The 27,230-nt window shown below is 41.1% G+C and overlaps 1 protein-coding gene across 1 annotated transcript; it reads right to left on the reverse strand.

Annotated features, from left to right (window-relative positions):
• LOC310955695 (oxysterol-binding protein-related protein 3-like) lies at nucleotides 1-17,917 on the reverse strand. Its single transcript, XM_083925674.1, has 22 exons — nucleotides 17,846-17,917; nucleotides 11,685-11,790; nucleotides 11,137-11,253; nucleotides 10,269-10,322; nucleotides 10,069-10,182; nucleotides 9,754-9,906; nucleotides 9,537-9,627; nucleotides 9,273-9,376; nucleotides 8,675-8,764; nucleotides 8,409-8,568; nucleotides 8,140-8,264; nucleotides 7,912-8,043; nucleotides 7,324-7,417; nucleotides 6,168-6,403; nucleotides 5,256-5,393; nucleotides 4,790-4,853; nucleotides 4,248-4,326; nucleotides 3,964-4,108; nucleotides 3,289-3,433; nucleotides 3,058-3,184; nucleotides 1,949-2,071; nucleotides 1-827 (listed from the first exon to the last, which is right to left on the reverse strand). Exons 2-22 carry the CDS (start codon nucleotides 11,745-11,747, stop codon nucleotides 731-733), a joined length of 2,451 nt encoding a protein of 816 aa, XP_083781800.1. The 5' UTR covers nucleotides 11,748-11,790; nucleotides 17,846-17,917; the 3' UTR covers nucleotides 1-730.
• Nucleotides 17,918-27,230: the final 9,313 nt, after the last annotated feature.

Genomic DNA, 27,230 nt, shown 5'->3' on the forward strand with positions numbered 1-27,230 from the left:
TTCCATCCATTGTACAGTTTATTATCTTTTTTGAACATGGAGTATTATTGCCGTTTCCCTCATTGATACACATGTTATCCACAGTCATATGATAGTCATGACTCATTACAGCAAGGCAGCATACAGAATAAAATACGTTCCTTTCATAATTAGAACCTCCGATCAGCTCCTGGTTTAAGTCATGAAACAATCCTTGGGTCATGATGCTGACTGGAAGGAGGAATACTTGAGTAGGTTTTGACCTTTTGAACAAGTTCACTCTCAACTCCGATCCCTTTCTCTCCAGTGAATTCCACACAGTATTATACTGACATCATCCAAACAAGTTTTTAAAGTCTCTGAATTAAAGTGTTTTTGCATAACTGCTACAGCAGTTGATTGAGCGAGGCACTGCAATAAAAGGCACTTTGGTAAACGCTGAGATGCAAAAGAACATGATATGAATCTTTAGTCTCCACTGATACTGTGTAAATTACAGTTATGATAATGAGAGGCAAAGGTGTACACTTAAGGAGAAACATAATAAAACAACAGAAACAAAACCAACAGAAGTTCTTTAGGCTCTACTCAGTCCTGAAAGAGAAAGCAGGAAGTCCATATAGGTTGGGGTTGCCATGACATGGAGTGATTCATGTTATCCAGGTCAGGACACTTGGATGCTGGTCTCAGTTCAGTTTTATACTTCCCTCTCCATGATAAGTTGAAGTGGAGCGATTTGGTTAAATCCAGGTCACCACAACACTGGGAAGTCCATTTTACTGAAGCCAGGGTCTCTGCGCATTTCCCAGTACGTGTTGTTGCTTACCCATGTGTCATTGTTAGACTTCCTGTTGACACAATGCAAATCAAAAATGTAATAAATTAACACAATTAACACACCTTTTTCTATAATTATGTAAGACATTAATATAAACCTGAATACTCCAAAAACAGTGTTATAACGTTCATAATATTCTGAAGGCACACCTAAATGAGATGTTGTATGTCAGAAAAAGTTTCTTATCATCTTCCATTAAAGCTAAAATATCTGGTTTAAAACCTCTGGGAATGTAAGGGAGGGATGTATTTTAAATTGTCTTGGTTTAACTAAAAGGTTGATCAAACAGCTGCTATTAATTCAGAAAGCTGCTGCTCGAGTCCTCACTATGACCAAAACAGGAGATCATGTCACTCCAGTACTCACATCTTTACACTGACTTCCTGTCCGTCAAATAATTTATTTAAAAATACATTTGTTGGTTTATCAAGCCCTGAATTACTAGGAACAAAATACATTTCAGATCTTCTGCTCGGCTACGAACCATCCAGAGCTCTCAGATCGTCTGGGACAGGTCTGCTCTGTGTCCCCAGAGTTCAAACTAAACATGGAGAGGCAGCGTTTTATCTTCCACAAATCTGGAACAAACTTCCAGAAAACTGCAGGTCTGCTGCAACTCTTAGTTCTTTTAAATCAAGACTGAAGACTTTTCTATTCGCCGCTGCTTTTTTAAGTAAACTGCGCTGTAAATTCTGTAATGTAACCATCTTTTATGTTTGAAAAATTACCTTTTATATTTTTTCTGTGTTTTTCTCATTGTTTTTAATGTTTTATGTGAAGCACTTTGAATGACCTTGTTGTTAAATTGTGCTATACAAATAATCTTGCCTTCAAGCTAAATAGAACGTCCGAGGAATGATGAGTCACAAAATATTACTTCTGAAATGGATGTGATGTAACGGCATTAGACAGTATTACTTTTGTTGTCACGGTCACAACCCCAGTTTGTTCATCACAAGTCTGCCGACTGTGACGGTCACAGACGTTTGTACCACGAGACACAGTGGCTGCTATGGAGGTGATCTCGGATCATATGGGGCGAACCAATTACATGGTAAAAACACAAGCAAACACCGCCTCTGACTGAACACAATGGCACATGCGCATGCAGATGAGAAATCGACAGCGTACTTGAAAAAGCGTGGCTGGTGGGTCATGTTGTTGTCCTGCAACACTTTCCTCCTCTCCCTCTGGAGCTGCTCTACCCTCTGCTTCTGCTCCTCGGCTCCTTCTGTATTCCCCTCCTCCAGCAGCCTGGGCGAAGAACACAAAGAGAGAGATTAAGGACAGGCAATCGGAGAAAACTTCTGGCTTTCTGTAGCAATTAGCTGTTAAATATTCCTGTTCAACACAAAAGTATAATACTTGAGTGCCACATAAGTGACCCTCAGAGAAAGAGACCCTAAAGGCTAGCTTTGCTCGACGTACCGGTTCAGCTGACAACTCAACCGCAACCGCTATGCGTGCTGGCAATTAGGAAGAAAACAACCATTGTTGATGGTAATAACTGTCGTATGACTGCGAGTTAGGTGAAATGAATCCTACACAAACTAAATGTAGCTCCTGGGTCCTCCTGTTCAAACACAGGTTTAATTCCTAAGTTCCTCAAAAAAAGTTCTTGGTTTCCTGGGAAAGTTCCTGTCGTCGAACGCCTTAAATGGCTTAAAACAGCATAACAGTGAGCCGGCATTCACAAACACCAGAACCCTGAACCTGAAGCTGTGACATGGGATTCAACCATTGGTAATTTTATTATTTACACATGTTGTTTTTCTACTATGACAAGTCAAACTGTCCTCTGTGAAAAAGGCATTTTTAATGAGACCTTTTTCATTATTGAGTACTGTACCTTCGTGAACTCATTTGGGCACATTGCCATTCAATGCATATGCATGTAAGAACGCATTTTATTGGAGTTCAAAACCTCTATGTGAGTGGACAATTATTCATGCGCCTTCATCCCTGTGGATCTAAACTCCTACAGTCTGTTGCCATGGTAACATTCATATTTCTGACTTTTGCTGCTTCACACCACATGGACTCGACCACACTTGGCCCACAAAATCATGTTTGTAGACACCTTTAAATCTATTTAGACTACAGGGTCATCTTTACAGCCCATTAGACTACAATATATGGCTAAACAGTAAAAAAAAAAAATCAAGTTTCTAAAAATGTGTAGGGATGATATCTGTGGACCGGAAGAAAAACATCAACGTCTAGATGGATAGAGTGTCAACCTCTGGTCCGGCCTGAAGCGTGTGTCTGTGGGGGGCAGCAGAGGTCTCAGGGAGGAGTCCAGCTCGTTTAACTCCACAGCCAACTGCGTGAAGCCGTAGTACTGGTCTTGATCCACTGGCATAGGGTCTATACACACACACACACGCACACGCACAAAAAAACAAATGAACAGCTGTCATGTCATGTCAAGCTCAGTTAACAACTGACATCGCCAGAGACCAATCACTCACTTGCTCTCCAGATACACGTGGCAGAAGGTGGGTCTCCTTGAAAAACTGACTCGTGCCATTTTCCAAAGATGGAGTGTACAACTTTTCCATTCGAATCTGTAACCACGCCCTCTATCTCGTTCACTGTAGAGCTCCAGGATCTTGCCTGCAAAGAAGAGGAAAATTGTTTCTATGTGTTAGAATGTCTGCTCTCATTTCTTCCATCTAAGTATCTCATTTAATACTCGTGGTAAATACTGCATGATTCATGTATGAGTATTGGATTCATGCTGCCTAACTTTCCAAGCTCATGGTTTGAAAATACAGTTTCTATATTTGTCCAGAAGATGGGGCTGCTGCCTTGACATTGTTGATCATACGGCATATTACTAAGAGTAATCATGCCTGTTTGCGTAGGCTGCAGCGCATTAAGGAAAACTGCAGTAATCTTCTGGTTTTTGCAAAAGCAACGGATCTGAAGTGTCTGTTCAGAGGACGATGAAGCTTAAACTGGGTGCTAAAAGTCAGGCAGCTGTAATGATTAAAAGAGTGACAGAGGTTCATGTAAAAAAACAGGGATTAAAGAATTATTTCTGTGTTGTTAAGCTGTCACAAACAAAGTTTAACACAACTTTGGGAGGTTCAGCTTCTGTGATTCACAGCAAAGACAGTGATTTGAATATCTGTTTTCCTGACCTTAACAAACGTGACTTTACACTGGCAGTCGTCACTGTTGATATTTTTGATGGACATCTCTCCATAATGTTCGATCCAGCGCTGGCCACTCAGGATGTTGTGGATGCAGGATGTCACTTTGTTCCATTCGTAGTGGTCCCCAAACCTGGAGGAACCCCAGACATACTGGACTTAATAAACATGCTGTTTCATTCCTCACACTTACAGCCTATACTGTGAACTATCATGTGAACACTTGTGCACGTGCAAACACACGCCCACACACAGTAAGTAAAAGGACTTACGCAGGTAGTGTGACATGTGTGGTTCCCATGGGAACAATTTCCATGGATTTGCCCCAGAATTTATTTTTCCATCGGACATCTAAAAGAAAAAAAAAGGGTGAGTGCTTATGACGATGAAAGATGCAGTTTTATCTTAATTTGAATCCTCAAGGCTTTATCTGGTCCCTCCAGTAAACAGCAGTGTCTTTATTCATGAGCAGAGAGGGACATGCAAACAAGGAAACAGTCAGCAGCTTCTTTGTTTTTGAAGGACATACCAGAGTTTGAGAAGTGTCAAGTTAAAAATTAGGTCACATTAGTATGGTCTGCACAGTAATTTGTTTTAGTACATAGAAAGATAGAAGTGCGTATTTATCATTATGGAAAGTTACAGTGATCACCAAGGCAACATGAGGTTACATTAGGCTACTTAATCTTCCACAAAACCAATTTTGACCTTAAATATTACCTACAGCATGTGCCTAACACGGCAAGAATTTTATCTTCATATAATCCCAGACAGAAATGAGATGTTTATTCTAAACATGCTCTGTCCTGCTCACCTTGCCAAAAGCTGAAGTTCCTTGAATCAGAGTGACATGCAGACACAGGTGGATGATGACTCACCTGGGAAATAAAGAGAAGAGAGATAAAGATGAGAGAAAGGTGTTTTATCAAAAGCTTTACACCGCAGACACTGTCGCTCAGGAAGTTGTTTCATGAATCAGTCAAAAACAAAAGGCGGAAAATCTGTAACTCTTGTCAGCTATAAACCATTACAACATGTATTTTGAGAGATCAGTATAATTACTGTAAACAAAGACCACCACAGAGATGAATGACAGGTCAATGCTGGACTGCTGCTTCACATTACATTATACATTTTATACTAAATATTGGATATTTTATGTGTTTGAAGTTGTGAAGTAAACTGAAAAGTATAACTATAACTATAAGTATAACTATCCTGTGAAGGGAGTGTTTTCCAATGCAGTGAATCATGTGTTTCGGAAACCATGTGACCATTACCTGTTCAGCTATAAACCTGAAACTCTTATCAGGTCTGTCACACTCGTATGTCTCTCCCAGGACAGGGTTAAAGGGTTTACTTCCAGCTCGATGGTAGGTTGATGCATATGCAGATATTGCAAATGTAGCAACATACACCTGCACAGAAATTCAGAGGACAGGCATTTGTAGTTATGGTATGTTTGTCTACATGAGGTTGTGAACATGAATGCATGGACATGTATGTGTGAGACACGACCAACTTTGTTGCTGTTGAACAAATAACATACAAGAAAATAATTACTACTTCATATTAGTACTTTTGTGTCTTTGTAACCACTATGTGTCAATTTGGCAATAAGTGTGCGTCACATAATGTGAATAAAAAGTCTTCCGAACAGGCCCAAGAAGAAAAAGACAATTGAAAGCTCCTTGGTTGTAAAAATTAAATATGGAAGGTGGCTACCAGCGTTAAAGTACTTTAGCGGTACCGCCACCTAGACTGAGGTCGCCGATCTGCGACATAAAGAGAACTTAGTGAAAGTTCAGATGTTTGAAAGTTCTTACATCAGCTCATTCAGAACTATATTCTCTACAGCTGAGAAGAGTTTTAGTCTTTGTTTGAATTATTAAGGCTGAGAAAAATGCAAAAACATATACATTGTTGAAGATGTGCTCAGTTAAGGGTCCCCTGGTGACATAGAAGAGCGTATCAAAAACATGAATAAATCATTTATTTTTAGAAGCATGTAACTTTAAAATGTCTTTTTCCTATTATACAGGAAGAGCATATGCCAATGTTCATGTGAGAGTTCTTTGTGCATGCGTGTAGGTGTACAAATAACTGTTTTATGCTCTCTCGACTGTTTAGTAAGAGTTTGTAAATGCTCTATCTAGCTCTTGCATGTTTGTGTGTGTTTTCTTTCCTCTCACCATGCGCTGGTAAGGGTCATGGGTCTGGTTAGCGGTGTCCAGAAGCTCACTGTACTCCAGCTCCTCACACAGCCTCTGCAGGGTGTTGAGTGGCTCATTAAGCTGTACTGGCATGGCCACCTTGGACAGGTCCTTACCGATGTTGTTCCTCAGGATGTTCCAGAGACTCACGCTGCTCGTTGGACTAGGAGAGGGCAGTGTGGAGCGCCGGCGAGCCAAGGTCACCACGCTGCTAACTAGTGGGGAGAAATGTGGAGGGACTGGTGAGACTTTTAAGAACAGAGACAAGTGAGGCAGAGCATGTGTGAAAGCTGAAATGGGAGAGAGGGGGTCGCCTTGAAACTTTTTTCACCCAGTGTGAACAAGCTGCAGCAGACCTGTTTATCTGAAACAGTGTGGTGTCCCAGGATGGTCTAAATGCTGTTTAAGAGGCTAATAAGGGCATTCTAGGAGATGCTGTTGAACTGTTCCACTGAAATGGTCTGTACAAATGCTTGAAATTATTCATACAAAACAAAAGAATGGCTTTTTACCAGCATCGATACAAAAATACTCATCATACAGGTATAAGCCTCCAGAAACCCTTTTAACACAGTTTGATAAAATCTAGATAAATAGAAATCCTGAAGAGTTTAAACAAGCTCAAATCATACTCTCCATATCTCTGTATCTAAACCAGATGGAAACTACTGTATGTTTCTTTTTGCAACTCAACAATGTCATAAAATATCAGTTTATGCAAAGGTTTATGCGGTAAAAGTACAAAACTAACCATCTGCAGCAGTGAATTAATGATGCCTTTACCCAGATGCTCTATCACATTCTGTATGAGAAATCATCGTACTGAGTTTGTAAACACACCTGGAGGCTGATAGTGGTCATGTTTAATACATTCTCTAAGCAAGTGAGTCTATGATTCCAGACATTTATCATTTATTTGATGCTTTCTGACAAATGCACAAAAGCACACAGAGGCTTAGTCACAGACACACTGAAGTGCGCTACGACAGACAAGCCCTTCCTACTTTTGACAGAATAAGGACTCTCTGCACTGTCTTTCTCTCAGTTAAGGGAGTAGACACACACACACGCACGCACGGATGCACGCACGCACGCACGCACGCTCGCACACAGGTGCAATACTTGTATCACGTACCAGAGTTGTGTCTCTCGCTGCCTCCCTCGTTGCTGTAAGTATCCATGGAGACGCTGTCACTGACATCACTGATGTACGAGTCATCGTCAGACACCTGGAGACAGAAAATCAATGCTGGAAGGTCAGCCAGTGACCAGAACGGAGAATCAAGGACAAAAACACAAAATTCATCAGAGTAAAAAAAAAAAAAGCACCCAGTGTACAGTATGTTTATTGTGACCTGCAGGTTATTAGTTGTGTTAAAACTGTCTGGCTGTATGGGGGCAGTTTGAAAAGTAATACGAATGTAGTGCTGAAAGTATAGTATCCACTATAGTAAATCATTGCTTTATAAATATAATTTAAATATAATTTATAAAGCAAAACATTTACTGGTTCTAGCTTTTCAAATGTTAAGCTGTGCCACTTTTCTCTGCTTGACATTATTTCGAACAAACAAAACAAGTCATTTGCAGACGTGACCTTGAAATTGTGATGGAATTTTTTTTTGCCAATTTCTGACATTGTGCAGAGAAAGCAAGTAGTCCATTAATAGACCTATGCATTTGGCTCTATACGTAGAGAATAAGGTAGTAGACAGTTTCTCACCTCATTCTCAGAAGAGGAAGAGGAGAGGAGGTACTCCTGAGCATCAAAAAACTCTGAGATCGACTCGGGGATAGATGCTTTGCTCTCATTGGACACCTGGTGGACCAAGGAGTGGGAGCCACCTGGACATTCCTGATGATAAGAAGAAGTCAGTTGAGAGAAACTGGACCTGTGGTGATAGGCGCTGGACATTTGCAGTGTGATCAAGCAGAACCATGAGACACTCACTGAGACATAGGCTGTCTTCAAGCCCATGACCTGCGCTGGCTGTGGGGCCTGCATGTCGATGGTGTGCCTCAGTCTGTCTCTTTCTGCTACTAGAGAACTAAAGGCTGATTTCAGTGTGCTGTGGACTGGAGAGATGCAAATGCCAGACAGAAAAACAGGAGGAGAGTTGTCATGGAAACTATCTTACCATGTAGACACAAAAATATTTTTCTTTATAAAGTTAATGTATCTCCTGAAGAAATTAAGCAGACACCACAGCAGAGACTCACTGTTGTTGGCCAGCCTGCAGAAGTCCTCCTGTAGACGTGAAGCGTCTGTAGGCGAGTCTGGGGATTCAGGACAGACCTCCTGCGTGTTTATCTCACTTGTGGAGAGATTGGGATTACTGGCATGGAGACGAGGGGATTGGGAGGAGATGCAGCTTGGGACCTGGTAGACAAAAACAGAGCAAGGTGAAGAACTGTAAGCGATTATTTTCCCTTCAGTTCTTCCACACCACTGAATGGTTTATCTAAATGAAAAGGTGCACATGTACCTGTAGTGTGGCTTTGGTTTCTTTGCCATTGTTTTTGGATCGCCATCTCCTTGGCCTCTTCTCTTTTTTGGGCATTTCATAATTAGACGCCTGCAGTACCACAAGAAACAGAGATATTAAGGGAGTAGTAAATAAAATGACTTCATACGTATTTCTGCATCAGTCTTACATTCATTGCATGAGTAAGCTCATTATTCAGCCACCTGTCTGTTACACCCACAAGGTTTGCAAATGCATTTTCATTAGATATTACTGCATATGGCTTACATTAAAGCTGCTATATTATGCTCATTTCCAGGTTCATACTTATATTTAAAAAAATAACATTATTTTACCCATACCGTCTTTCTTAAGATACCCATATTTACCTATGCAACGTCACCCATGTGATTTAACTATGTTTAAAGGCACAGTTTCTGAAGTGCATTTCCCTGTGGATTCAGTGTTTTGGTACATTCACAGTAGTTATATAGCACCTGGAACTGCTTTGTATCAACAAACAAGGGAAAAGTGGAAATCTAACTTTTTACAACATGGGACCTTTACGACAGAGAACAGCAATCAACTTTGCATCATTAGTCTGTGTGCCTGTGCTTACTTGTAGTGCACTAATGGCTGGGGCTGAGTATGTGCGGTGGAGGACCTCCATGCTCTTCAGGAGAAGGTTGAGTTCAAGCAGGTATGATTCACATTCCTCCAAGTCTGAGTGAAAGAGAGAATATTATTAGATGAAAGTTTGGGGCTACGCAGTGACCAGAGACAGAATAAAAACATACAAGACTAACTGCATTTAGACACGTTTAAAGAAACGTCTGACAAGCAAGGAGAGAAGGGGACAATTTGTGACAAAACAACAACCGACCTTTGCAGCACCTGTCCATGTCCTCTGAGGAGTGGAGCCAAGAACTGACCTTTGCATGGTGTATTGATGCCTGCTTAGTAAGAGTAGCCCTCTGTTTTGGAGAGAGAGATGAGAGAGGGTGAGGCTTTTGAAAAACTACTTAACTACATCCCCACTACGTCAAATGTATGGGGACAACGATGTTCTCCTGCAAAAAAGCACCGGAACAACAGCTTACTTTTCTAAGGGGGTCGTTGAGAGAGGGGGAGGATGAGGCGTGGGGGTGAAAAAGGTGCCTTTCATGGGGATACATGGCAATCTCGTTCTGCCGGAACACACGGTGATGACGTAGCTTGGACATCCACTCCTCAAACAGCTCCGGAGACTTCACCTGGAAGCCATAGAGTCAAATTAGGTGTCTTCGTACGAAAAAAAATGCAAATGAGAGAGACGGCATGTAGGCGTTGATGCATTCACGTATATATCTCTAAAACGTAGCACTGACTCACGCTGAATTCAACAGAACTTATATTGTTAATGTGTCAGGAGTTACCTTTAAGTGATAGATGTTATCCTCTGTGTCCAGGTCGATGCACATTGCTTTCTTCTTGATTGACATGACAGAGAGGCCGACATCAATGCAGCCATGAAGCTTTCCCTTCTTCAACTGTGAACATAGCACTCTGTTAGTGTGTCTGTGGGTGTGGAAATGCAAAAATGACAGACAGAGGGCACTCTTGAGGAAATACCTACATCAGTTCCACGCTTTGCATACTTCAGGATCCCTTTCTCCAACACAAAGTATCTCTAAGTGGAAAGAATTCAAACTCAGTAAATATCAAGAATCATCAATCAAGAATTACTAAATTTTCAGTTCCTGTCACAGTGAAATTTTACATTTATTGCACTCTTTGGTTACACAATAATTAAAAACACCAATTAAAAAAGGTATGCAGACCATTATAACACAACTTTCCCTTCCCTTTTTGCCATTCAAATTTCACAAGAGCAGCAGTGAAATAAGCAATCAGCAGTATAACGACAGCTTATAAGCACGCCTTGCTCACTTTAGTTTTACAGTAAAAATGACACTGATAAGGCACTTAGAGAGTACTTGAGAGCTCCTTGTTTGTTAAAATATTTTCTTTTTAAGTGGCTATTCAATCATGTTGCAAGGCACTTTCCAGGTATGCATGAGCAGCACACAGAAGAGGGGGAGGAAGATGACTCAGGGTTACAGTATAATCGGCTGGGAATAAAACGGATGAAAAGAAGGAAATACAGAGGACTATAATGGTGAAGAGGAGGAAATGTGGAAATAGCTTGAGGTATTAAAAGATAGCAGGTCAGATCTAAGACATTTAGGGAGGACAGTATACAGTATATAGCTCTTAAAATGCTGTATTTCTTATATCCTTTTAAGAAACACATTAACATGTGATGGATACTATGTGCAAACTGTGGCTCACTATCTGACACCCTTTGTGTCAAAGGCAATCAAGTTTAGTATAAAAATAGGTCTCTGGCTTTACAAAAGGCAGCAGAAAGCCAGCAGTGGTTCTCTATAATAAGACAATGCTGTGGCTGCCTTGGGCCTTAAAAGGGCTGGTGAGGTACTCACCTTATGCCATCCCTTCATGGGCCACTTCCTCCTCTTGAGCAGGAAGCCCTCCTGTCTGTCAGGCTCCTGCATGCTGGCAGGAGCCCCCTTGAGCCCCTCTACAATCTCCCAGCTGTCCTGGAGGGAGACACAGAAGCAATACTGTATGAGTCAGACGGACATTTCCATTGAAATAACAAAGATATAACACAATTTTAAACATGTAAACAGTACACATATCATCATCATTACAGACACCATTTAAGCAAAATACTGTTGTGACTGCAATACCAGTTATTGTAAAAGAAATGTTATTATGTTTAATGTATTTGTTAGAATACTAGAAACACTTTCATGTTTGGTCTCAAAGAGCAACCCTCAATAATTGAATCAATTTCAACTGTTTGATCTAGACAACAAACTCACACACAGACAAACATGCACATGCGCAGTAGTAATATTTGATCTGCTTCGATATGAACTTAAAAGAAAAACAAATGCTAACAGTAGCTATGAGCACCTTTTGTTCAAACAGCAAAAAACTCCCACTCAAAGTGCCACACACACACCTGGTTACTGTCGTGCTTAGAGGACCCACTGCTGTCACTGTGAGTGGGCGACGGCGTCGTCATCTTTTTGCGACTTGACTGCTTTCTGCCCACCGTTGTCTCGTTTCTGTGGAAACAGCAGCAACAGAGATCACATCAGAGCCGCCAGCAGCATCACCACACTGACCTTTGAAGGCCACGCCACAACAGTCAGCACTGCGGAGAAAGGTTAAAAACAGACCGATGTTGGAGCAGTGCAAAGGTTATTTTTAAAGAGAACAGGAGCAGTGTGCAAGGCCAGACAGATAAAATGAGAGGAATCACTTACTCACTGTCTGACTAACTGGGAACAGCCTAATTGAGGATAAAAAATCCCCAAAGCATCTTTGCTTAGAGGAAGCCAGATGCAAATATCATGAAAAAAAACATGAGAGGCTAATAAGGCTTTATCATAAGCGCTAATACACACTAAGTTCAGGGTTCAATTTAGACTATGTGTATTCAGATACATTCTGACTGATGTCCGGCTTTGTGTGGACTTTTGAGCCAAGTACATAAACAAGCATGTATACATTGGAAAACAAAACAGCATACATTCCTGTTGGACTGTGCAGAGTTGGGACGATATGACAATTTATATTGTCAAAACAAAATAAAATGCCTATTGTATATATTTCTGTCATTTCTATCACAATATGAAAAAAACAATGGCCGTACTGCATTATGGTAACATTTACGTCATTTGTACACCGATTTAAGTTCTCCCTCTGCTTCCCCAGCCTCCTCCTCTTGTTAACAGCATTTCAGATTTGAACAACAGATTTTGAATGTAGATCAAATGTTCTCTGCCAGGAGGCTTGCGAGGACACAGACGGACTTCATTGTCAAGGTTACTGTGATTTGTTCTATAATTTGTTGTTATTATCTTGCAAAGTTATGCTGTTCAGATTTATGACAAACTTAGTTTGTTTTGCTTTACACATCTAAAGAGCTATATCTCTGTACATTATTATAGATATGCATCGTACATGTTTGTGGTTGCATCGGGTGAGCAGGGAACACCGCATTCTCACTGTGATGTAACATTCATTCCTCTCCTCGCCACAAATGACATGCCCCAACTGGCCGTGTATATTATACCTCTATGTGCGTTTTATGCCACTCCCTTTGTACGCAGAAACTATGAAAGACTAATCTCAGGCGTATTCATGTGGCTGTGTAGTGTACATGAACAGGGCACGTACCTGTCTATCTGGGTTAACACAGTGAGGGAAGCCTGCGTGCTTTGAGGGTGATCACATGCAAATTTGTGTCAACTCAACAACATGATTTTAAGTATGCTGCAAACTATATCCTCTGCAAACGGTATGGTGGTTTGTGTGTGGATGTGTATTCTGTATTTACCCAAGGCCCCGCTTACAGTCAGCACCATGCCCAGGACATGAGTCATCAACAGGAAAGAATGTACTCAGTGCCTCGATACCCCCGGCACACCATAACACACAGCTAGCTACGGTCAACACTGGGCTAAAAGGAGCCTGAAACACATGGACGGCCCACTGACTTCACGCCTCTGGAGCACAGACTTAAAGCACAGACGACATACATACAACTTTTCAGGCTGTGACATGCCTGGTCTCTTCAGCTGCATCTGGATGTAAATGAACTTCAGGTATTCACACATAACAGCTGCATATCTACATCTGCAAAAAATGCATCTATATGTATGTAGTCTGGCCTTTAACAACAAAAGGTGCATCCAACCATAACATATTATGTACATTTGGCACGTAGTTTAGGAGCTCAGGGTCTGGAGGGTAAATTTCCAGCTCTAACTGAATTCTCTGAAGAATACATCGTGATTAAACACAACAAATGGTGAGTAAGGGCAGCTGCCATTAATTCCTCAGCCTTTTTTCCTTTCATGCAACTCAGCAGCAAAAGGTTTGCAACAAAACACTTTGAGCAAAAACCCTCAACAACTGCCACAACGTCTGTACACAGATTTAGTTTGGTGTGTCACTTCCTCACTTTACTGGCCTAAAAATACTGTGCGAAAGATGTGTAGAATACTGCCACAGATGAAAAGTAAAATCTGTAAATGAAGCTGGGACGTGTCAGTCCCTGAACATCCAACTGAGTGCCCTACTTACCTCGACTGAGTGATTACTGTAGTATTGTACACCACACTGAGCCTCCTGAACCGTAAGACTAGAAGTGCTCGGGTTTTGCCTTTAGTCTTACGTAATGGGAGTCAATCATTAATAGCACAACACCTTGTAAATTATCTGTTAGGATGGAAAGGGTTCATTCACACTGCAAAGGGACAATGCCACAGAGTCACAAGGTCCAAATGAGGGAATAAAAAGTTTAAAGGGGATGTAAGTCACTAGTTTGTATGTGTTTCTTTCTTTCTTTTTTTTAACACCAGCATTCATGAGAGAAGCCGATAAGGAAGGGTAGCAGATGCAAATGTTAAATTAAATCGTTTTGTCTGGATGTATGAAACTGTGCCAGTGGGTCTACATGGGACACCATAATGTAACATTTTGTGTGGTCAAACTACAAACCTGTGTCCTTTAAATTATTCTAACTCTAGCAATGCCCTTCTTTTTTAGTTGTCCTTCTCTCAGCAACCAACAAAGTGGTCAGCCTCCGAAAATGGCCACCACACTAGTGGTGGTCCCTCAAAGAATTTACATGACAGACTCTGTGCACAGGCAAAATTGCACTTCAGGAAGGCTGCTATTAAAAGGTGTGGTTCAAATAAAACTCAAACTATTATTCAACGAGTCATTAAGTACACCATAGCTACCGGCAACACATATTGCATATACAGAAAGAGCCCTGTGGCTTTCATAAAGCAAAGCCTCACCAGTTTCCATGACAGAATCTCTAGACAACTGAAGCCTGAGGGATTGTCAGGCTGGAGTTTCCAGTCCTGGCATGACAAACACACAGTCACTGACTTAGCAGCCAATCCATCTGTTTTTTTCCCTATACACATTCTTGCAACAGCAGGACTGCCATTTACCCGGCAGTCCACATAGTTGTATATCCTCTCCATTAATGGCTGACTGGGACTGCGAAAAGGTCCTTACCGATGAGCCCATCTGTGACTCTACCTCCAATAAAGCGTCAGAATCTTCCGGTAAAGCTCCTTCACAGAATTACTGCGTTAAAGCTGTGCATGATCCACTGATTATCAAACTGAGAGCCGGCTTTAAATAGATTCACATCTGGCAATATTATCTGGCTACTTCATACACCCAAATTTAGTAGAAAAATGGATGTCTGGCAGCATATGGTTTTGCACTGGTTGGTGGCAGTAGCACTTAGCTAATCTGACCTGTGACATGGTGTCTTACTGACTATTTTTAATTTGAAAGTCACACAGTACCGGCTTTTCCTGTTTGCAGGCTGAGAAAAACTGATGTGGGCATTGTGAGTGATCAAAGAGGTAAAAAGCAGCCCCAATATACCATTCAGCAGTCAGTTACTTTCATATGCACTCAAAGAGAGACAGACAAAGAAAACAATGTGAGAGCCAGCATGCCCATAGATCCTTGACCAATGTTTGAAAAGCTGCAAAAGATGAATCTCTGTCTCTTTCCTGCTGAGACAAGGGACACTTTGTGTTACTGCTCAATCATGGGTTGCTATGGATACAAAAAAAGCAAGGCAAGAATATATTCATCAGTTTGCTTGTTCTTTATGGAAGATTTGAGGGCATAAAACATGGCGCTATTTATAGAACCTCTGCTCTTACTAGCAGAGACATGATTTTACATGAGCATCAGTGTCGACCAGTGGGCTCAGCTGGAAGTAGGACACAACACCCTATAACCTTATGAAACCATAAGGGATCACAGGCAGGCTATTCTCAGAGTGGCCACTTGGTGTATTAGTCAAGGCAGGAATGCTCTGTATTTACCAGCTTTTAAGTGGGTGTTGTGTAAAGGAGAGAGTGACAGAGATAACTCTGTGAGTCATGTCAGCCATGTTGGATGTTTACGCCCAGAAATGTTGCAGCAAGAATAAACATTTTTTTTCTGAACTGTAATCAGCTGACTGATAGACTTAATTGATTCCTGTAGCGCAATCCTCTGTTGGCTTGATATTAACAAAAGTCAGTGGGACCAGCGTGGAACCCTGAAGTCCCCTTAAGTCAGTAGGGATTTAGTCTCGTGTCTTGCTCAAGGGCTCTTCAACAGGGCAGATACATGGGTTTGAACTCAGGCTGGGTCGCAGGGCAGCCTCTTGCTAGTTCTATGCCCAGGGATGCAACTAATGATTATCTTAATTACTAATTAATCTGGCAATTATTTTCTTGATTAATTGATTCATCTCTTGGTCTATGAAAGACACGTCGGAAATTCTCAGAGCCCTCTGGCATCTTCAAATTACTTATTTTATCAGGCCAATAGTCCAAACCTCAAAAGGGTCAGGATTTATAATGAACAATAGTGAAGGACAGAAAATAATCACTTTAAGGACCTCCACAAACAAGCTGGAACTAAATCATTTTGGTCACGTTTGCTTAGATAAATAATTCCACAATGATTATCAAAAATAGTTACAGATATATTTGTTGACATCTTGATTATACAGTCACTGGCCACCTCATTAAACACACCTTTAAGATGTAATGCAATCCAATACAAAAGCTATGCCATGAATTCTACTTTCACAAAGCCAATACTTTTTCCGTGTTTTGTTAGTGTTGACACTGTCATAAAGGTAATGATTATACTTTAGGTTTAATATTGAGTCCATATAGGGTGGTTTTCTCATACTGGAGTATATCATGTTGACTGTAATATTCTGGCCCTTTAATGTATGTAATGGGGTGGACAAAATATTAGAAACACCTCTATCTAATGCAGTTCAGTTCAACACCACTGCAAACTACAACCTCAATTATAAATCATGTAAATGAACACCTCTCCGATAGTGTCAATCAAAGCATTATTATTTTGATCAAGGCAGAGATCTGTTGTATTGGATCAGGTACCTAACTGTACCTAATGAAGTGGCCGGTGAGCGTGTTTGTTAACAATGAATTTAAGGGCTACAGTTTTGTTTACACTGCCTTAGGTACTGGACGGGCAATGTGTGCCCACAGGCAGGTTGTGAATGGCATGCCATTACCAACCTTGCATAAAAGTATCCTATGTGGACTAAGAGGTGCGAAGGCTATGTACTGATTGACATTATAGTAAAAACAAAAACACAAAGGAAGCCTGATTGACGAGAAAGCACTGAATAGCTCATTAATTACTGGTGTATAGGGATTAAATCGATGATTCTTTTATTTAGAAAATGGTGAAAAAAGTCCAGTGACATCTTCAAATTTCTTCTTTTGTTTAACCAACAGCCCATTACCCAAAGCTAATTAATTTAATGTCGTTGAAGCCTTAGAAAACTAGCTAATATTCACATCTGAGAGGCTGGAACCACTGATGTTTTAGCATGTTAGCTGAAGAAGTTACTTATATAGGCCCATTGATAGACCAGATCAGAATTGTTGCTGATTAAGTTCCCGTTGATCCATGAGTAACCTAATCATTTCATCGTAAATACAAAACACTGCAATACCGAAACTGAATAGACAGCAACTTTGAATGAATGTCCTATTACATTAGACCAGCCTAGCAAATCCACATCCCACTGTTATCCCACTGAACACACTGAATAAATGCTAGACTAATAGTTTGCTTATGCTGGGGAATGATGTCAGCATAACAACCAGTGCGGATTGGTTAAATGAATAAGTCATGAATGGGGACAAACTCCACGGGGGAAACCACAGGTGTCCCGTTTAAATGCTCAGTTCCTGTTGCCAACAGCCAACACAGCAATTTAAACTTGTCAGCGCAGACAAAATGTCCAATATACAGTATATCCCATGTGACCGTGAACCCTTCGCTAACATATCCTCGAACACCACACCGACCGGTACACGGAGGCTTTAACACACCAATTCAACACCAAATGTCGCGAGAAAGTCCATTAATAATTCTATCGAAAGCGATATTTCATTTCAGCGCTGAAACAGACGGTCGGCTAAAAGCCACGACAGGAACTCTGCCGCTTAGTTCAAACGGAAGCTACACAACAACAACAAAAACACAGACATTATTTCACACGAGTTATGAGTATTAATGACAGGAAATGCTTACGGTTCTGTGGCGAAAGCTACAGCATCCTCTATCCTGATAGTAGAGACATACGGTACTTGGCTTTGGGCTTCTCGTTACAATGCCTGAGCTATGTGGAGGAGGAGGGGTCTGCTTAGTGGGCAGGAGTGACTGACACTCGACTGAGCCAATCACAACCGAGGAAACCCCCGAGGGGCGGGAACAAGGGTTGGGCGGACACCTTTTTGAACGTACCATTGAGTGACGTAGATGGAAATGTCGACGACAGATACAACCAAGGTGAAAGTTTAGCGTCAGGTAAGCTCCAGCTGTTAAAGTGACGTAAAGTCACGTTAATACACAATTCATTTTGCAACTGTGTGTTAATGAATCATTGTTTCTGTTTGTCTATCCCACTCTCATGTGGTGCCATTTTCACATCAGTTACACGCTCTAATTCTGCCTTTTAGTCAAAGCTAAGGGGTCTTCACACAGATATTAATGGTGCATACAATACTAAAATATTACAATGACCATTATTAACATATTCATATATGTATACATCATATGTTAATCTTAAACATACTTTTGGAAGGCACACTTCATCCAGTAAGCCTACCATCAATGCATTTATTTATTTTTTCACACATTTATCTTTGCTAACAATAAGTTGAATTCATGTTAATGTATATTTTCAAACATTTTTGAAAAAATAAACATTGGACCCCCTGCTGTAGCTTTGAGAACCCCTTGGGGGATCCTGGAACACCTGTTGAAGATCAATGCTATAAGCTAGCTAACATTAGCCTATGTGCTAAACATTTAAATAACAACCAGCAAAAGCATTAAGCCCCCTTTCCCCCCTGAAATCTCTCCCCCTCAACTTCTGACCACAACATAGTGTAATAGCCTGTAAACAACTTTTTAAAGTCGGTGTCAGAGGTCAGGTAAAGTCATAATCCATTGTTTTACAACATTAGGGTTGCAATGAACAATTGTTTTCATTATGGAGTAATGTTCCAATTATTTGATAGACTGATCATCAAAAAAGGAGGTTAAAAATACCTATTAAAAGCTCAAATTATATGATTAAATTGTTTGTTTTGTTTAAAAAACACCCCAAACCTAAATATATTTAACCTGTATTATATACATATAGTTTAGTATCATTTAAGATTAAGAAAAGCAGCTAATTGTTTACTGGAACTAGGGAACATTTGATATATTTGCTTGAAAAATCTTCTGGCGATCAACTAATGACTTATTGTAATATCATTACATGTGTACAGTAGGACAGTCTGTTAATGAATAAAAGCCACAAGGTGTGAAGATGGAGGTACAGTAGGCCGATGTCTTAACAATCTGTCTGGTGTCATCGCTTCATAACATGGCGGATAGTCTTGTGACAGATTGTTTGGTGCTTTTCCACAGACATTCTGGTAGCAAAAGAGTGCCGACTGTTGAGTAGAAAGATGAGTAAGTGAGAAAAGTTGCGTGATTGCACCCAGACTGAATGAGCGTGTGGGTGAATGAATGAGCATGTGTTTACGAGTTTCTATTTAATGTCCATCTTAAGTTATGCTCCTTCTGTGAAAGCTCTGCTCGGTAGGTTAACCTCTATTGTCCTTGTAGCTCTCTAAACTATACCTTCATGCCTTGGATTTGTTTACTCAACAAAACAAATTTCCTCCTTTGCATGGGCATGAGGCTGTCACTTCCTACAAGGCCTTATTTCTATGGCAACGGTGGGAAGGGAAAACAAAAAATAGCTGGAAAACAACTTTTTTGAAAGGGAGAGTTAGAGCTGGGTGTGTCCATAAACACAGAACCGCCAAACTAACGGCTGTATTTGCAGTTTAGGAATGTTTCTCTGCAACGTCAGGACTGAGAGAAAATGAATGTTTATTGTTTCTGTTGGAAGTGAAATGTGCAGAAAGATCAGTGTTTGTAACACAGATCTTTCTGTTGTCAAACGCAGTTGGATTACCTTGTACTTACCTAAGCAGTGTACAGTGTACTGTAGCCACAAGGGAACACACCCTTGCATACCTGACATGAGAGACTTTGAGCCACGCCTGCCTATCAACACACACACACACACACACACACACACACACACACACACACACACACACACACACACACACACACACACACACATACAGTGAGGTTGCAAATTTGAAAATGCACCAGACATACATTGATAATGTTCACCTTCCACTAATATCATAATTTAAGTCTTATTTAACAAAGGGATTGATAAAGAAGTAACAGCTAGACCCTCATGAAATTGGAAAATGTAATGAAAGCTGTGACACTCATAAGTCTGTGTAGCCCATATAGCTATTTATTTCCCCTATGGCATTACTGTCATTTACAATGCACACTGTACACGTATGTGCAGATTATGTATGACAGTACCACCTATAGGTTAGAAATGGTAACTGCACAGTGAGCCTCTCGTATTCAGTCAGAAATTGAAATGCTTCTTGTTGCACTTGAGTGCTGCTGGTTGTGGTGTGGACTTTACAAAGAGGCAAAGAACATGAATTGCATTGAGATCTGTAATGCTGATTTAACTGCATAAGAAGGTCTGTTGTTTACTTTGATCCGTGCATTGTGCAATTTGACCTGAAGTGTAAATTGGGGAAATGAAGGGAGTCAAAACCCTTCAACTTGAGAACCCCTGACTTAGAAGTTTAAGTGCCCTTAACCACAACCTTTACGTGTTTTGCTGGAATAAATCATCAATGGGCTCCTTCCTTTGGATTGTATTTGGTTATAGACTTGAATGGAGCAGCTCGTACTGGGTCCAGTAGGTAAGTCCTTCAAAACACTCTTTTAATACACTCTGTGTTCACATACTATGTTGTTGGTGATTCGGTTAATGTGTAAGGACTTATCATGCCACTGCAGAAGCTTGGTGTCATTTGGAGCAGTTTTAGTAGTTAAAAAAGACGTTTTAATGCGTCTAAGCGAGACTGACAGGGTCCTTGTTCTGTATCTGAACATAACCTCTGATCAGGGCCTTGAGGTGTGGGCCCTTCTAACCTCCTGTTTCTCCCTCTCTGTGTGTATTGTGTATAATGATCAGCTACTCATTTGACTTGATTAAGCACAATTCTCTTTAGTTAAAAGCATGTAATCACATTATTGATATAGTTTGCACATCTGTACAGAAGCCACAGGCTGCAACGGGGTAGTCTTTAGTTAGCACGGAGACAGGAAACAGCTGTTTAATCCATAATTTTAAAAATGTAAGATGCAAACTACCGGCAAAAAAGCTAACGTATTTACACATTATATCTTGTTTTCACATCCCTACAGTTAACAAACTATAAATGACACATTCTAGTTTTATGGGGAGTTTTTATGACAGTGTTCAGTTTTTGTATGGATTAAACAAACTAAATATAACTTGTTAATAAGCTTTTAGAGGTGCTTGGAGGTAGATTTTGTTATATTTGGACAGAGCCAGGCCAGCTGTTTTCCAAATTTTTTTGGCCAGCTGTTTTCCGCCTGTTCATTCAACATGTTGATGAACAGCTTCTTTGCGCTAAGCTAACCTGCAGCTGGCTGTAGCTTTTACCATACAAACATACAGAGAGTGGTATCGATCTCATTTAACACTCAGCAAGAAAACAGATGTGAAAACATATTTGCATTGAGTTATGTGACCCCAAAACTAGTTGCCACATGACCAGCTTGTAGTCTCCGAGGCCTCTGAGTTTCCCACTTTACCCAGGTGGTAATCCAGTCTTGCCCTGACCTCTCTGTGAAGGGGGAGGCAAGCAAAAACAATTTTTTAGCTCTCTAATATAATATAATATAATATTACTGTCCTGTGGCCTTATCATAGTGTAATCTGCAGAGGGCGGTGTTGCACAGAAGCAATGCAGTGTGGGGACTGAACGGAGAGAGTCAACAGCTGCAGATCAGATGTCTCAGCTCTCTTGAGTTACTGACTGACGACTTTGTTTTAACGACTCATAAAGCCCACATTTTTTTGTACTCTGTGACTTGTTTTTTGTATTATACTTGCTTGAGTGATGCTAATCTAGACTTCATGTGCATATGAGTGTTTTGTGCTTGCAATGCTTTCATGTTGTTGGTGTGCTCATGCAGCCCTGTGCAGCCTATTATGGTTTCGGGTGCTTAAGTTCCTTGAGTGTTATCTTCTGTGCAGCTCAGTGATCTTAAGATCTTAAGGCATTACGTTGTCTCTGTGTTATTTATGTGATTGAGGCTGATTATGTGCACGCAGACAGTTTCTATCAGACTCTGTAGATCAAAGGGTTGCCCTCCCAATACACACACTGTCCTTCAGACTGCCTTATTCCTTATTCCTCCATCTCCCCCTCCACTCTCTCCCCCTTTCAACAGGGCAATAGCATTTTCTCTAATTTTTTCCAGATGTCAAGTACCTCCCTTTCCCTGCCCTATTCCTTCTTACAGGGGCAAATGAAACCTGGAAATTTCTGCCTTCCCTCGCTCTCTCCCTCTCTTCTCCTTCTTCCCTCTTTCTCGCCCCAAGCTCGTTCAACATGTTGGTCTCAATGACAAAACATGACCCAAGGAGGTCAGGCTGCAGAGGCTGGAGCTGCTCCAAAGCAGAAAGGAATGCCGAAGCAAATGCATTTCCCACATTGCTTGATACGCTAGTGTTGTTGCAATCAGCCATTCGGTCCTTGTCGTATTTTTAGTGCCAACTGTTTGATCCTTTGCTCTAATCTATTTTCTCAGCAGTAGAGAAGTTAATTTAGTCCATCTAGTTCCCCCCACCCCCTGTCTTTCCCTCCTTTTCTACTTCCTGTGATGGGAGCCAACTGGGGGAGTCTTGCATGGGGGAATGTGAAGGGTTACAAGCACGGGGCCCAGGTGTTCCCTCCACTCCACTATCTTTTATATACACGTACGTGTGCCTAAAATGTAACTGCATCTTCTGCATAACTTACAGCGTCCTCAATGTCAGTAGAGCTGTGGACACATGTTGCACAGAGGGGTCTCTTTCACCATCTCCCTCTAAGTGCATAAACACACTCACTCATCCACTCACAAACATACAGGCACACACATCATTTATGCGTGAGTATGGACTAGAGCTTTGATTCCCAGCTTTAGCTGAAGCACTTAACAATCCCAGCAGCTGTTGCTCATGTAAACTCTCCTCACACACACATACACACACTCAATCCCACCTCCTCAATGCCTCTTCTCCTTCCCTTTGCTTTGCTCTCCCTTCTTTATCAGGGCATAGTCTTTAAAGTAACTAAGGAACACTTTATGTTGTAGACTTCACACAAAGAAACACATGCACAAATAGACCCACACATGCTTTCCAACTATGCGGCATGCAGGGACAATCTGTTATTTGTTTGAAGTGTTTGCTATTGATTAAAGCCCTAGCTGTTGGAAGGCTAATCTGGGGAACAAGGCTGTTGTTCATCTTTATTGTTGCCCGTCTTTTACACTGATTACTATGATCAGCCCCAGATACGTGCTAGTTTCATGCTGTGTCATGTTACCAGGATGTGTCCCATATACGGATTGACCGTGATGCATGTTAGGCCCTCAGGGAGAACTTGTGAGGCGTGGAGACCCCTGCATTCTGACATACAATAGGATGCACATGTTCCCGCACAACTTCCTGCAAGTTTGTGACCACAAGTTTGTGGGAGGCTCATTAGCCCCTTAGAGTGTCAGTCCTGCTGTGCATGTACATTGGTACACATTATAGTACGTCCGTGTGTGTGGTATAAATGATGAATGATCACTTCAAGGATCACCTACTACGTTTAATGTGATTTTGTTGTCCCATGTGTTGTTAGCGTTAGTACTAAATCTCTACTTGTTTGCATTCTCTGTGGAAAAGTACTCACATCTACACTATCAAAGGCATAGGTAGGGCTGGATAATATGGCCAAAATCTTCTACCTCAATATAGTTCATTTTATTTATTTTCTCGATAATGAAATAAAGCACGTCTTTTCTGGTAATTCCACAAATAAATAGTCTACATGAAATATCAATACAGTAAGAGTTTACAAGTTTACAAGTTTTTTTGTAAGTAAATTATTACGAACTTCAGTGCAAAATATAAACTTAAGAAAAATTCACATCAGATTTTATGAATTACTATGTGCTTATTATTATTAATTTTGATGACGTAATTGTGCATCACAATATCTTAATATATGATTTCATCACAATACGATTCCATTGAAAGACGATAAACGATCATAACGAATTATCGCCCAACCCTAGGCATAGTTTGACATTTTGGGAAATACACTTATACGCTTTCTTGCCAAGAGTTGGACAGGAAAATCAATACCATTCTATACCAGGAGATGGTTAGCTCAGCTTAGCATAAAGTCTGAAAATGTGGGATGTATTCAGACTGGTCTGGAGGGAATGGGTTAATTATTGAGCTTTTAAAGGTGCTGGTAGGCAGAATTGGTTACCTTTGGACAGAGCCAGGCTAGCTGTTTCTTCAAGTCGTTGTGGTAAGCTAAAGTAGCCTGCTGCTAATGGCAACTTTATATTTGCATAAATCAAATTATCTCTTATCACTCATCTGTCTATCTTCAACCGCTTGTCCCTATCGGGGTCGGGGGAGCTGGAGCCGTTCTCAGCTGACATCAGGCGTGAACCGGGGTACACCATGGACAGGACGCCAGTCTATCACAGGGCACATAGAGACAAACAGAGACAGACAACCATTCACATTCACATTCACACCTACAGCAATTTAGAGTCATCAATTAACCTAACACGTGTATGTCTTTGGACTTTAGGAGGAAGCCGCAGAACCTGGAGACTTTACCCTTCAGAATATTTTAATGCACTAATCAAAGCAGCATTTTCACAGATTGTACATGTTTTAACTGATCTGTGCTAGTAACAACTCTAAAACAACATTTAACTTTAGGTGTTCAAACAAAGGTTGACAAAACAGTTTCAGTTCATGTCCTTACTCGGAAGGTTACACACCTACAGTTTCATGACAAACCCTATCTGCCTAGACTGTGTGGGCTGTATAACTGAAGCTATTTAATAAATAGAAGGGCGCCCAGTCCAAATGCCATATCTTGTGGCAAACCAACAAACTGAACCGAAAACAGAACTTCCTCGCGGAGCCTGGGATAATTGGGCCTTTTTCACAGAAGACCTTTTTACATGTTACAGGAAAGCACGGGTTTAAATAATACAATTAATGATTGTTGACTTCCATTAGCTGCTTCGGTTTCAGGATCCCAGGCTGTGTCCGAAATCACTCCCTTGTATGCTCACTCACTACTCAGGAGTGTACTCAATAGCTGAGCAGCAAATTAAGATTTTGTACACTTACTATTCATCATCATTTTGCATTATTACTTACAGGTGTAGGGCTGAGCATAGTGTAAGTTTCACATCACATTTTCCATTGCATTGGTGGATTATTTGTAGAAAGTATAGTCTCTCCAGGCACTCGCATAATTGCCCTCCCTCTCTGTCTCTCGCCTTCATTCATAGAAAAGCACCTACAGCATGTGCAGGAGAAATATCACACTGGTGACCTACATACGCTGCAGCCTCAACTCGTGTACATGCTCACACAAACTTACCTGCACTGACCTGGATAGTCTTTTTTACATTCAGACATACTTTTGCAAACACAAAATGTATCAGTGTCATGAACCAAGGCCCGCTCAGGTGCAGACAGATATTTAAGGCCTTCTCTCTATCCCCTCTCTGATGGAATTAGGTTTCTCTCCCACGTACACTCTCTCTCACGCTGCTGAGAAACTGAAATGTCACATGGCCGGTTGATTGGACTGTGAGAGGCCCGCTGGGAGGAAAGGGAGGTGATGAAAGGACGGGATGGTGAAACCAGTCTGCAGCCTTTATTTTGTGCAGGCAAAGTGGTAGACAGCACAGTACGCGGTCCTCCTAAATGCTGCCTATTGTGCCAGAGTCTTTGTGAATCTGGGTCAACTCCAGCACACTTTTTTCCCCTCACAACAATCTCTGTCTACATCAGTCTAACATTGCATTCACTTTCCTCCCCCTCTGATCCCCTGATCTCACTTTCCTCAGATTGTTTTTTTTTTTATCTTTCTTAGTCTTTTCCATCTTTCATTCTATTTGCCCATCTCATTTACACACTGAGCTCTCTCTGGAATTAATCCATCACACTTATTTTGCTCCAAATGCTACTCAAGCTCAAGTTAATCCTAATGCTACAGTGAAAGCCAATCTAGGCTGATGGACTCATTTTAAGTCCTTTAAACTCTGACACAGACCAGGCGACTGCCATGAAACTGGTCTGGTCCCACTGTGTCTGAGGCCAAGTGTTTTTTTTTTTTTCAATGTGTGTGTTCCTCCGAGAGACAGAAAGGTTGGGGGCTGGGGGCAAAGATGCAGAAATACTATGGAGAAATGGACAGACAGGAAATGACCTCCCAGAGAGAGGGGGATTCCCTAAGGGTTGTCTCTCTCTCACACACTACTCACTCACACACTCACCATAGCTATGAGGTCTATGATGTCCACCAACAGATATGCATGAGAAGGAGAAGGCCAATCTGGGGGAGGGGGTTGAGGCGTTTTCTGTGTGCTAGAATATACAGTCATCCATTAACTAGGCTCTGGAAACCATTGCATCACTTGCTTCTCAAGGGAAGTTGCATGTGTGTGCACATATAAATGTGAGCGTATGACTTTGTGTGCAAGAGTGGTTATGACTGCTTATTCTTCCCATTAAGTACCTGCTCCACAGCAGATAGTTGGACCAGTCTCAGCCTGGTCAGATGCTTACATGAACTGATGAAGCCTCTTGGATGAGAGGCCTATTCTTCCCATGGTTGCCAGATCTCTATATATAGACATAGACATCACATATTGCAATTGAGAGTGTGTGAAAACTATAGGCTAGTAAATGAGCATAGACATTCAAATGATTAGCTAAAAAATGTTTTAAAAAAAAATAAAGTTAAATATAGTATGTCAAAAGTAATGGATAAACAATTGACATTATTCACTAAACTTTTTAGCGTGATTGTCCCAATCCCTCCCCCCCCACCGCCCTGCCCCGGCACGGCCTGCACTCGCATTACTACAGAAGATCCGGGCCTCGGCACGATTGCTTCGTGCTTATGCGTCATCACCTCCTCTTTTTCATCAATAATTTCAAATCTGCAGTAAACACTCCTCCTCTGCATAAACCACTGCGAACCCTTCAGCAGCATCTTTTTAAATGTCCAGCACAAGGAACAGTTACATATAAATAGTAGTCAGGACCGCCGTCAGTGCTCGTGCTCATCCACGTACATGAGCAGTCGAGCCGCTCAGAAGCCCACCTCTCTCACCTCGGTACAGTTGCACTTGTTGTGAATCGTGCTTAGGCCCAGTAAATTTTAAATTATATGCTAGTGTACTTTGAAAA

The sequence above is a fragment of the Echiichthys vipera genome (genome assembly GCF_963691815.1).
Source record: "Echiichthys vipera genome assembly, chromosome: 13".
Taxonomy (NCBI): domain Eukaryota; kingdom Metazoa; phylum Chordata; class Actinopteri; order Perciformes; family Trachinidae; genus Echiichthys; species Echiichthys vipera.

What these genes read in the sequence shown, in the direction of transcription:
- LOC310955695 (XM_083925674.1), bottom strand. Translation starts at nt 11,747, where the DNA reads ATGACGACGCCGTCGCCCACTCACAGTGACAGCAGTGGGTCCTCTAAG. An exon ending in TCAACGACCCCCTTAGAAAA is followed by an intron (nt 9,628 to 9,753) that starts GTAAGCTGTTGT and finishes TCTCCAAAACAG; the next exon opens with AGGGCTACTCTTACTAAGCA. An exon ending in TCAGGTTTATAGCTGAACAG is followed by an intron (nt 4,854 to 5,255) that starts GTAATGGTCACA and finishes TTTATTTCCCAG; the next exon opens with GTGAGTCATCATCCACCTGT.